Source organism: Leuciscus leuciscus, assembly GCF_965113295.1.
Source record: "Leuciscus leuciscus genome assembly, chromosome: 5".
Lineage (NCBI taxonomy): Eukaryota > Metazoa > Chordata > Actinopteri > Cypriniformes > Leuciscidae > Leuciscus > Leuciscus leuciscus.
The window spans coordinates 33,355,198-33,367,918 of record NC_138729.1 but is presented as its reverse complement, the minus strand read 5'-3'; the positions used below and the strand labels follow the sequence as shown (position 1 = coordinate 33,367,918).

Genomic DNA, 12,721 nt, shown 5'->3' with positions numbered 1-12,721 from the left:
TGCTGCATTTGTTTGACCAAATATACAGTAAAAACAGTCATATTGTGAAATATTACAATTCAAAATAACTGCTTTCTATTTTAATTTATTCAAAAATGTAATTTTCTGCAGTTATTACACCAGTATTCGGTGTCACATGATCCGTCAGAAATCATTCTAATTTGTATAGTAGATAAACTATCCTAATGCTGTGACAAATTGATTGTGTTGCTGTGGTTCTGACTTCAGACTTTCCATGACTCTGACTTGTTAAACTGATCTGTTTTTCTTATTGGAAAAATGTATAAAAAGGTAATATTAAATCAAATTACCCTGAGCCAAACATTATCTGTGTAGAGGGACAGTAGACTGCTATCCACTTTAATCTAATCCTAAACAGCAAAAGCATATATCTTCTAAAGCCCAGGGTAAAAGTCTCAGTCTATCATGCTCCTCTCTTATTGGCTTTTATGAATTTACCTTTTTATGAACTTTCCATCTGACTTCAAGTAGCAACAAGGGCCACTGTCGAACCTCTCCAACCTCCCGCCTTTCTGTGAGAGTAATATAACATGAGCGTGCAGCCGTGCACGGATGGAACGGATAGTCAGACACTCTTATGTTTCTTTTCTGCAAAAACACATTAGCTCCTGTGGTCTTTGTGTACATGCTCTTTGTTTCCATACATCTGCACTCAGAGTCTTCCCTCAAGTACATCAGCTTTTGGAGCTCTGCTCATGTCATATATCATTGTGTGTTTCATCAATACTTTTATCGTCTTAACCATAGTTAAATTCTATGAGGCGAGCACCAGTCTTCCGACCACTGGAATCCTGCGGAGCACTTGAAATTGATCAAAATATTGCATTAGACCTCCCAGAAAGCAGTGTGCATGTGTTTGTCTGCTGGTCAAATGCAATGGTGCAATGGAAATACTCCGGGGAGATCAGCCCAGTCTTGGAACTCATTTGTGTGCCTGTTTGAATATATTAAAATCTTTAGCATTCAGCTTTCCTGACTTTTTTGCATGTTATGTGAACAAAGCTCTTGGTATCTAAGCAACGGGGGAGACGTGTAGACAAAAATGTAGTGTTTTTAAAAATGGATTTTGTTTTTTGAAACAAGTGTTATTATGAGGGTATGGTAGCCTGACTCATCCTAGAACAGCATGTGCTGGGAATGAAAGCTATTGGATGGAAACAAACAGATCTACATGTGCAACCATGCGACTGCTGGTCCCAAGACGCCCGAAATGGTTGCCTATTTTCATTTCAGATTAACTAGCTGTATTACTTCTGTCTTGATGAGCTTTTCATTCCTTTTCTGTCACCGTTCATTTTTCCTTCTTTCATTTCAGCCATTTCTTTCTACTTCTTGTGTATCTCTACGTTATCTTGTCTGCACATTCCTGGTGTACAGCGACCTCCGTAGAATCAGTTGCGGCTTCAGCAGATCTCTGGCAGAGTGTACATCAGTATAATGTCATTTACTGCACTGCACAAAAACACAGACATTTTTCAAAACATCCTAAAACATAAAAATTTTGCTAAAATGTTCAAACTAATAACAGTTTGTATGCCATTTGTTTGTCAGCTGAAATGATCTAGTCAGTCCATTTGTATTCTGTTTGAAGTGTAAAAACTGAGGGAATGCAAAGAGGATCTACAGTCTACTGATATTTATGATAGACCTCAGTTGGACTAGCCGCCCAGAGCCATGACTTAGCAGGATTTAGCTGAGCTCTGTGATCTAAACTCTAAGCTGCTCATCTGTGTGGCTTTCCTCAATATTTCAGTAATTGTCATCTTTCCACCCGTTTTGTTTTATGGGATCCTTTTTATGGGATCCTCTTCATCACTTTCTCATTCCGCCTCTTTGACTATTTCTGGTCTCTTCATTCTCTCCCCCGTCATCCGCCTGCCCATCTTATTTCACGGTTACTCAGTGTTCTAAAGTGTTCTTATCAGTTTGTAATGAAAGGTTAAAGACAGACTGCTCTTTGAGTGATCTGTATAGAAGTTGCTTAGAATTTGGTTGAAGGAGAGAGTGTGTCTTATGAATGCATGATATGAAAGAGTGGAGGACAACACACAAACTTGTCTGTGTAAAGTACATAAAGTTTGTGCAATTATTAGTGTATTTATGGTCAAACTACTTAGCCCCTCTTTCATCTTTTGTTATTTCTCCTCTATCCCTCCCCCTCATTTTTGTCTTTTTTCAAGACATCCACAAATCAGTGAATCAAAATCCGTTTTTAGCTGCCTCTAACTATCCTTTTAAAGAAATTGTTGGCTTGTAGTGCCATTGAACAAATATTTTAGGTCAACTCGCGCCAAGCTTTCCTGGAGTTTCTATCTCTGATGAGTAGTTGAACAGATCAACACTGTCAGAAAGTAATGAACTTCAAGGCCGTCTCTGCAATCTGTAAAAATTAAGCCGTCACATTCCATTCCATTCCATTCCATTCCCTATCATGCATATTGCTGCTTTTAGCTTCTAAGGTAACTCAGGATTTTTCTGAAAACGCCTCCCACCCCGGCCCGAACTCCCACATATCTGCCCGGGGCATGTACCTGATGGCATGATATCACTGGAATATTTGTAATGGGTGTGGAATGATCCAGTATCTTGTTTCATAACAGACAGAGGCCTGATGTTTATTGTACTAGCTATTTATTTAAAAGTGGTACTGTAGGGTCCTCAGGGCTCAACAAGGGCTTTTTTCAGTACTTTATTAGTTTTAATACTTTAATTTCCGTGCCAACATAAGACTTTTTTCATATTTATGAAAGAAGTATTTAATGCTCACCAAGGCTGCATTTATTTGATCTTTTATTGTGTGTTATTGCAATTTAAAGTTTTCTATTTGAATATATTGTAAAATGTAATGCGGAATTTTAGGCAGCCATTACTCCAGTCTTCAGAAATGGACATTATAAATGTTTTTATTGACACTTTTGCTCATTTCAATGCATCCTTGCTGAATAAAAGTATTCATTTCTTTCTTACGAAAGTGAGCAGAACAGTAAACTGAACGGTAGTGTGTGTGTGTACTGTGTATAATTTATTTTCCCGCCCAAAATATTATTAAACACTTTTATTCACACTTCAGTAACCTGAACCGAACTGAGCTTTGAATAATGAGTTGGGAGTAATTTATGTTGTGTTTGTTCATTAGGTGTTGGCGCTGTTTGAGGATGGGGAGGAGTCGACCACAGCTTTCGTGGAGCCTATTGTCATCCTGCTCATTCTGGTGGCCAACGCAGTCATTGGAGTCTGGCAGGTGGGTGCGTGTGGGCTGAGAAACTGAAGGACCTCAAAGAAATTCTTCTCAAGCCCAAACTGAAGGACCTCAAAGAAATTCTTCTCAATGAGTAATGTCAGAACAGCGAGTCTGCTTGATGTCTCACTGTTTAGCATTAGATATGCTACAACTACTACTAAGGTCTTCTGTTCCCAAACATGACAGATGATTATCAGGTGTTCATATTAGTTTACTAGTGTGTACATAAGGATCTGTGACATGTAATTCACATACCAATACCACAATAGCAGGAGACAGCAGTGGACTGCACTGACAGAGATAAATCCCCTATCACTGTCTGTCTGCAGTCCACTGCTGTCTCCTGCTATTGTTAGCCTGCCCCCTTTTTGAAAAAAATGAAGAAATCGCACATCCAAAATGAAATATATACAGTTAATGTAGTATAAGTGTGAAAGCAGACAGTCATCAAGTCAGAATTAATTATTGTCATAAAAACAAAAACTTAGAAAGGGCTTAAATGTATTGTGAAGTTACTAGAAGTTTCTTTGTAGGAAATGTCTTTATGGGAAATAAATTTGAAACTGGCCTTGTTGCAGTCTAGTAAAACAATGCATCCTGATCATGTTTTATTTCTAATACGAAGATAACTAAAATGCTGAGTTTTATTAAATATTTTTTCATGTAATTTAATTTAGAGAAGACTCTTAAATGCTAACTGATGTTTATTCACATCTTTTAAGCATCCATTCAGTCTATTGATACAGTCTATCCCATTCAGTCTCCCCTGCACACATTCACACCTCTCCGGCTAATAAATGGCTCTAATTATTATTCTTTTGTCTTTGTTATATTTACTTGCGACTTTCTATTCAAAAATCCATTATTCCTTTTATCAAGCTTGTCACTTCACCACCTTTGGCTTTGTATCAAATGCCCTTCTTAAGATAAAAAAAGAAAACATTCCAAAGATCTTTACTTTTCAAAATTAGTCATAAAACATAATTGATCCTGGTAACAGGTGCATAATGGCTAGGTAGCATGTTTGCTTATTACAGCATTAAAACATAACAATTTATTAGATTATAACCATGTTTTTGCCCCAAACTCACTTTATAACATCAGTCGAGTGTTAGAAATAACTTTCTGTGACCCCACGTGGCTTATTACAAAATGAGGCAGAAAATACATTATTTTATAGTTTTCTGTACTGTGATAAAGGCTCTGTTGATTTGCATTGCATTATAAATATACATTCTTATGAATATACCCATCTGTCGAAATTTTGTCTGATACTGAATTCTGCAGCTTGCATCCGATATGATGAACAATGATTTTATTTTGTTTTATTATTATTTTTTTATTTTTTTTGTTTACAAATTCTATTATAGTAATAATTTTACAAATTGTAATATATATATATATATATATATATATATATATATATATATATATTATTTTTTTTTATATATTTTTCTTTTTTATATATATATATATATATAGGCCTGAACTATGTGAACTTTTTTTATTTTTTTTTACTATCAGAACATTATCACACTGTACAGCAGAAGAGATAGATAACTTTTTATTTATGTTTTAAACTTGGCATTGAAAACAAGAGCAGGCTACTGTTGTTTTAGCCTAATCAGACCAATGAAATATGGGCTGTTACCAATGCGCGCTACATGTGTATCCTTGATGATACTATTGTGGTTTGTTGTATGGTCTCAGGAGCGAAATGCAGAGAGCGCCATCGAGGCTCTGAAGGAGTACGAGCCAGAGATGGGCAAAGTTTACCGCATGAACCGCACGGCCGTCCAGAGGATCAAAGCTCGAGACATTGTGCCTGGAGATATAGTGGAGGTTTCTGGTAAGTTTCGGCCTGTTAAAAACCTCTCTCTCTCTCTCTCTCTCTTTCTCTTTTTCTCTCTCTCTCTGTCCATTTGATAATACGCCATCTGTTCTCAGTCTCTTCCCTTGTGTAATGAGAGGGACTCGAATCTGCAGAGATGATGTTTGTGGAACAATACACATACTTCACCACATCCCCCGTCTTGAGTCCTGTGGACATTTTGAGGTTTCTTCTGTCCATTTACCCACGTGGTCTGACATAATACGCAGTCGAGGTTTTTTTCTTCTTCTTCTTCCAGTCATCACCACCTCTCACTGTACCCAAAACACACAAACACAGGCTGCCATTTTCCCCAGTCTTCCCATTGGCTTGTGTGGCTGCCCAGAGTGTATGTTTATGTGTGTTTCACCACAACTCTTTGCCCTGAACAGGAGCCCTTCAGGGTTTCTCTCTGTGTGTGTGTGTGCGTGTGTTTGGGCTCCTTGCCATAAACTTGAAAGCAGAGCAGGAATATCCCAGACTGTATTACGTAATTGGCTTTCCTGTGAGTATGAGGGTGCCAAGCAGAGACATGCAGAAAAAAAATCTGTGTGTGTGCACGTATTCTGTTCATAGTTCTCTCTTACCTCTTGTTGAAGATGTAGCCTTCCTTTTGTTTCCATACTGTCAGTCCCACCGTTCTCCACCTTCATGTGACTGCAGTGACTCCCTCACACATACATATGTGCCCACTCTAAATTGGGGATCCTTCCAGTATATATGTAGATGCAGAGATCAAAGTAGACCTGTTGTCATTCTGTTATGGCTTGACCATATCTGTGCATCACACGCGCACATATAAATTTGCTAGTCTTTTCTTCAAAGTAATCAGTGTTTGCTTCTTTAAAACCCTGCATGCTAATGATCTCCAGTCTGCATTAGCCAAGTGTGGAGGAGGGGGATGATCAACTGCTTTTCACTATTACAGTAAAAACAAAAGAAAGATCAGACTAATAATCCCTGTGTTATACCACAAGATTTTCCAATTCATGTTTAAGAGCAGCCGCATTCATTCAGAAACATGGATGCAGCTTCGTTTGCTTGTGAATGGAGGTGAAAGTGAGAGAGTCAAAGATGAGACTGGTGTGGGTGTTGAGGGAACGAGAGTACGGAGAGATACAGAATGTGTGAGGGAGACAGAGAGTGCAAAACCATGAAAGACAGATGAGCGGGAGGGAGCGATAAATGCGGGGAGATTCACAGAGAGAGAGAGAGAGAGAGAAGTGGAATTGAAGAGATAGGAATGAGATGTGGGTTACATTACCTGTCTTAGCACGGTGGTAACAGGCATCTCTTTGTTCATTTGCACTGTGGTCTTGACAAGCCCGCATTCCAGCGGCCGGATTCTCCTCTCTGCACACATACACAGGCTTCACCCTCTGACACCTATTGGGCATGTCACCATGGTAACAAGTCCCAGAGTCCCCTCCCATGTCAAGGTCAAACTGACAGACATGTACAGTAAAGTGACAGGCATCACTGTCAGTCCAGATGTTTCCAGCATCAAGTTTCTGTCCTTCCTGAAAGCCAAGATTGTACCACAAAACCACACCCAATCCAACCATATTTGATGTTTAATATACAGAATTTAATAAACAGGATTTAGGACCAATGAGATGTAGCTGTGGACAGAGATAACTAGCAAATGCAACTGAAATGGAACAAAAAAGAGGGCGACACAGTTGGTTTGACCCTGGAAAGTACAGCAAATCTTAAGAAACAACTATTATTATTATTATTATTATTATCATTCTGTTGAAAAACAATATATTTATATATAATGGCTTTATATTTCCTTCACAATGGGATCATTCTATATGGGGATCATGGCATCAAAAATGTCCCTGTTCTAGAACATTTTGAACAAACTCTTTTAATTTTTGCTGCTATATAGTTAAACATCATGGCTGGATTGATTGATATTTTTGGCTTGTGAGTGAGATTTTTGGCATTTTCCTCTTCCTGAAGCCTTGAGCACTTCCCAGCCTGCAAGCTGAACAAAAACGAAACAAGGTGAATTGGTCCAAGGGGAGAAGAGAAGAGGTGTTTCCACTCCAGAGGTCTGTGAGGGTGGAAACGGCTGGCACACTATGTATCTTCTGCACTTTGTCATAATGGGCAATGGGGAAAAGGGAGATGGCTCTGAGGTTCAAGATTCATCCACAGGTTTATAGTTATGAGAATCCACTAACAAGGTGCAGACACATTCACACACATGCTGAGCTGCTTGTGCCGAGTTCATTGATTATAGTCGTAGCATTTTACAAGTCCTGTTCAGTAAGTGGAAAGCACTGGCAGGACAGAGGTGTTGTCAGCTGCATCTGCTGATATATTTCTCAATTTCTGTCTAACCCGACTGCAACAATGACATAATCTTGTTGCTAAGCACTGTCAAACATGTGTAAACAAACACGCAACAACCCTTACCTAAAAACTTTCTCCAGAGGTTGAATGAAAACTACACATTGGAAAAAGGCACTTGTGAGAACTATAAATTGGCAACTACAGCCCCCCCCCCCCCAAAAAAAAGATTCAAAACAAATGGCAACCAAAAATATGACCCACAACACCCGTTCCCCTATCCTCGCGGCAAAGTTCTTTCCTGTACCCGCCATTCGTGAGTGGCAATTCCATCGGAACTTTTGTTGTGGACCACCACCAATAGAATTGGAGATCGGAAAATAGCATGAGTAATATAGATATTCATAGATTATTTACACTTTTATTTCCAGTCAGCCCAGCATTGTGCCAGCATTATGGTTGCAGTAATCACAATATCCAAAGTGGAACTTTCCCTCAGCTGTTTCGGAGATTCAAAAATAATGTTCTCACTCCATTATAATATCCGATGAACCAGAATGGGGCTTTACAGAATGCCTGGAGATTTTGAAAGAACTCAGTTGTTATTTCTCTGTCTTTGGGATGAGTAACAGTGAAGCATCAACTCTGTGTTTTAAAAGGAATTCACTTTAGCCCGATCATCTTTTAGTCATACCCACAGGCTTTTGGACCTTTTTGATCAGCATTCGCAAACATCTTGAACTCACCATCCTCTGTTATTACACTGTCCCACATTTACAAGTAAGCATGCGTCACCCGTTCTAATCAGGTTTATGCCCGATGTCCGTGGCGGCCTGTTTCCTGCTATCAGATGCTTGCCCATCTACTGTCATAATGTCTGTGTATATTTAGCTCACTTTGCATTGTTCTGGCTTGGTATGGCGAAAAGCTGCTCGCATTAGCATTTAGATGGGTTCAGTACCCATTTGCAGTGTGACTGAGTGGGTGGGAGACACCGCTGAGGGGGAGAGAGGGAGCGATAAAATCCAAGAATGAGAAAAGAAAGGTCCGTTGTTCTGGGAGCATAAACAGTGTCCCGCCCACCGTGCCCTCTCTATCCCCTCTCCCACACAGAACAGCCCCTGATGGGGGTGTTGTCTCCCTCCTCAGAGACCCCCAGGCTGATGTGAGCCATTCCTGTGACGTGGGAGGAAGAGAGACTGTTCGGCTGAGAAATTGTGTCCAGAGGGTTGGAGCAGAAAAAAAAGAAAAAAATGGAAATAGGGTGAAGAGATATTTTACTGTACATGATAGTATTATGCAAGATCACGTGACTCTGACTAACAAAACAATTTGTTGTTCAATTTGTCGATATCCCAACCTCTTTTAGAGTTTCCACACTGTCCGGACATCTGTCTAGCAGTGTGTAAAAGACTAAAGGGAAGTGTGGCTGCTCTGTTGCATGACCAGGCACCTCCAGCTCAGCCTAAGGGTTTAAATGGAGTATAATTATGGCACTAAGGGTCTCTAATTGCTTTAAAATGCCTGTTAAGTGCCCCTGCAGCCTGTCCTGATCCAGGAGCTATATGACATGGGGATGAGAATGTGCAAGTTCACTGACACCCAGCTGCAGGGTTATAGGTAGACATGGAAACCGCACACTATTTTCTTTAGTTTCTGTAAAATGGTTTTGAACATAGAAAAATGTTATTGATGGAAAAAAGTTATTGAGAATTATTAAAAATCATATTTATTTAAAAAAAGATATGAATACTTTTATTGTATTATAGGACATATTAAATTGATCAAAAGTGACAGTAAAGACTTTTATAATGTTACAAAGGACATGATCTTATGAACTTTCTATTCAAAAGAGAAAGTTCTGGGACACATTTTGGGATGTGTTTGAACGAAAATATTAAACAGAACAACTTTTTACAACATTGATAATATGAAATGTTTGAAATGAGCAGCAAATCAGCATATTAGAATGATTTATGAAGGATCATGTGATTTATGAAGGATCATGTGACACGGAAGACTGGAGTGAGGTAGGAAAGAACAAAGGTTCATTAACACAAGCTACTACAAAATATGTTTTTTGGCTGCAAGGACTCACAAAATCCAGTTGAAAACGACATATATTGACTGATTCTGTTTCATCCAACTGGCTAGGTTTTTCCCACCTCTTGTTTTTTTTTTTGTATTTTTTTTTTTGTATTAGAAGCGCCTTTTTATTTTTTATTAGAAGCACGAACCGAATATTGATCACTCTGTGCTCTCATCAACTGGGTATCGAACGGTGTTCCAGTGTGTCTGCAGTTAGTCTTCGAGGTGGCGTTTCTCTCTCTTGCTCTCTCTTTTTTCTTTTTGTTTCAGTCACTTTTTCGCTTTGCTTCAGGCTTTGTGTCCTAGTAGTTCAGCTTCATAGTAGTTCTCTCTTCGCAAGAGAGCAGCCACACTTCCCATTAGTCTTTTACACACTGCTAGACAGATAGTGGATGAGCGACCCAGACAGTGTGGAAACTCTAAAAGAGGTTGGGATAACGACAAATTGAACGACAAATTGTATTGTTAGTCAGAGTCACGTGATCTTGCATAATACTATCATGTACAGTAAAATTTCTCTTCACCCTATTTCCATTTTTTTTCTTTTTTTCTGCTCCAACCCTCTGGAAAACAAGAGGTCAAAAGCAGCCTTGAATGATGGCTGTGCAGTGGCCTGTCTTATATCCTGTTTATGATTGCAGTTATGACCCCTCAGGCATATGTCCTACACACTTTTTTCAATCTGTCTTGCATTCATCAGTAATGTTAGGAGTGTCTTTACCTTCCTTTTGATGAAGTAACTCTCAACCCATTTTGTTTTCTAGTTGGGGATAAAGTGCCAGCAGATATTAGGATCACATCAATCAAATCCACCACCCTAAGAGTGGACCAGTCCATTCTCACAGGTACTGTGGAATAAATTTATCTGAAATAAACAGCGTTTGTCACTGCCAAATTCCCAGTATTGCTTTATTTAAAACTTTCTGTGTGTTCTTTAGGTGAATCTGTGTCTATTATCAAACACACTGATCCTGTGCCAGATCCTCGAGCTGTCAATCAAGACAAAAAGAACATGCTGTTTTCTGTAAGCACTTCACTTCCTGTTTTGGGAGAGGAACTTCTCATGTGCATATAATAAGCAGTAGATTTGCATATAAGCAATAAGTTGCCTACCCACCGCATAGAATTTTTTGTCTTCTTTCTTTGTGTCTTTTTTTATTCTGACCTGTTTTTTTGTATCTCTAGTTTGGAGGAAGTCATTAGACTGTAGGATATAATAAGACTTAAGTATTCTGTTCGTGCACTCAGTCTAAACATACTCTTCCTGTCTGCGTTCAATTGCGGTCATTCAGATGCTCTAAGTAGGCATGCGTTTGACCGCTCTCAATCCACTTAGATTGCATTAATATCATCTGGGGATAGGGAACACCTCAGGTGACGTTATTGGCCTAGTGAGTGATAGTATAACGTCAGAGTTAATGCAGTCTCCCTGTTTTCTTCTTTAGTCATTTAAAATAAACTGTATATGGCCCATGTCCTTTTATAGTCCAGCTTAATGCATTTTCCAACACATAGTGGTAATGAAAGATGTAGTTTCCTATCAGGGGAAAATGTCCCTAATGAGATTATAGCTAACTCTACACAAGTCAATGATTTTTCCAAGCTACGTTTTATAAAATTATATGAGACTGAGGAACATCTGATGCTGTTGTTTCCAAGTCTGCAAAAGTGTAAATTTAGATTTGAAAGGTCTTTGGTGGCTTTGTTTCATTTAGGTGTATATGTGTATGTGCTTAAATATGCCTGTTCTCATGTTTTCCGAAAGGGCACAAACATCGCTGCGGGTCGGGCCATCGGTGTTGTCATCTCCACCGGTGTTTCCACTGAAATCGGTAAGATCCGTAACCAGATGGCGTCAACTGAGCAGGAGAAAACTCCGCTGCAGCAGAAACTAGATGAGTTCGGTCAACAGCTCTCGAAGGTCATCTCCCTCGTCTGCATTGCCGTCTGGGTCATTAACATCGGCCATTTCGCCGACCCGGTCCACGGCGGCTCATGGATCCGAGGTGCCATCTACTACTTCAAGATAGCTGTGGCCTTGGCAGTGGCTGCTATCCCGGAGGGTCTTCCAGCTGTCATCACCACCTGCCTGGCACTAGGAACCCGTCGTATGGCCAAGAAAAACGCCATTGTCCGTTCACTGCCCTCGGTGGAAACACTGGGATGCACCTCCGTTATCTGCTCAGACAAGACTGGGACCCTGACGACCAACCAGATGTCTGTCTGCAGGGTGAGTGATGTGGCTGTTCGAGTCAGACGCAGAGATGGTGTCTCATTCAGCATCAGAACTGATGTCTGCAGGCAGATTTTGATTTTATGTCTGGGTTGATGACAGCTTCGTTTTTCACTCGCAGTCTTATGCTGACATATGGTCCTATGTGAGCTTTTTTTCTTTTAATATATAACTTAAACAGGACAGATTTTGAAGCTCTTTTTTTTTATTTGTTCATTCACAAGAGGTGATTTATTGCTTGCTATAACCAGAGCCAGAACGTATTTCAAACTGTCATGAAGCAAGGCATTGGAGGTCGCCCTAAAAATTGCATTTTATTTTCAAATTCATGATAGATTTACCTGAGGAATACCCCTTAAAAAAAGGGCGGGACCCTTGAGGCCAGAGTGCGTCTTATGAATTCCTTTTTACCACATCTTGGAATTCTTTCTCACTGATTCCAGATCTGTGTGTGTGCCATTTAATGTGGTTTTTGGAGCTCTGGCAGGTGGGTTTCAAGGCCTGTACTATAGTAGTGTTTACCATAAGAGCAAGTCTTTGATACCTTGCCAGGGCCTCTCATACAGAGTTGAATGATGCAACAGCAGCAGCTCTCTCTGGCTGCCATATGGAAGACCATAGAAACAAACCAGTCACAACATGAGAGGTGAGAAAGAGAGAATCCAGAGCCAATGCAATCAAAAAGTTTTAGACATTTATTTTTTATGTTCTTTTATTTTGTGTAGGGCAACAGCATAGCTTATTCTTCATATAGGCTACACTGAGAACTGTTTATTAATTTTAAGTCAAAATTGACAATACTTATTTTTTATGGAATATTGTCTTTTAACTAAAAGATTTATCAGTGAACTTTTTTTATTAAATTCATGTGCCCTTGTAATCTTTCATCAAAAACGTTTACATCACCTTGCAACAATATCTCTCCTCTCATGACGTGTTCATCAGCCTCGTAGGAGCACCAACGTAA

At 39.5% G+C, this 12,721-nt stretch overlaps 1 protein-coding gene and 1 long non-coding RNA gene across 5 annotated transcripts in view; one reads left to right on the top strand and one right to left on the bottom strand.

Annotated features, from left to right (window-relative positions):
- atp2a3 (ATPase sarcoplasmic/endoplasmic reticulum Ca2+ transporting 3) overlaps positions 1-12,721 on the top strand; it is a 64,743-nt gene that overhangs the window by 21,075 nt on the left and 30,947 nt on the right. For all 4 annotated transcript variants that reach the window (XR_014206243.1, XR_014206244.1, XM_082170642.1 and 1 more), the window contains exons 4-8: positions 3,158-3,262; positions 4,973-5,111; positions 10,286-10,366; positions 10,460-10,545; positions 11,287-11,751. Coding sequence is in view for 2 of the 4 variants with exons in the window: in XM_082170642.1 (XP_082026768.1) it covers positions 3,158-3,262; positions 4,973-5,111; positions 10,286-10,366; positions 10,460-10,545; positions 11,287-11,751 (876 nt within the window). In the remaining 2 variants the exon portion in view is untranslated. The remainder of the gene's footprint in view (positions 1-3,157; positions 3,263-4,972; positions 5,112-10,285; positions 10,367-10,459; positions 10,546-11,286; positions 11,752-12,721) is intronic.
- LOC309499443 lies at positions 3,158-4,650 on the bottom strand. Its single transcript, XR_014206257.1, has 2 exons — positions 3,331-4,650; positions 3,158-3,294 (listed from the first exon to the last, which is right to left on the bottom strand). It is a non-coding gene; the product is annotated as an uncharacterized lncRNA (long non-coding RNA).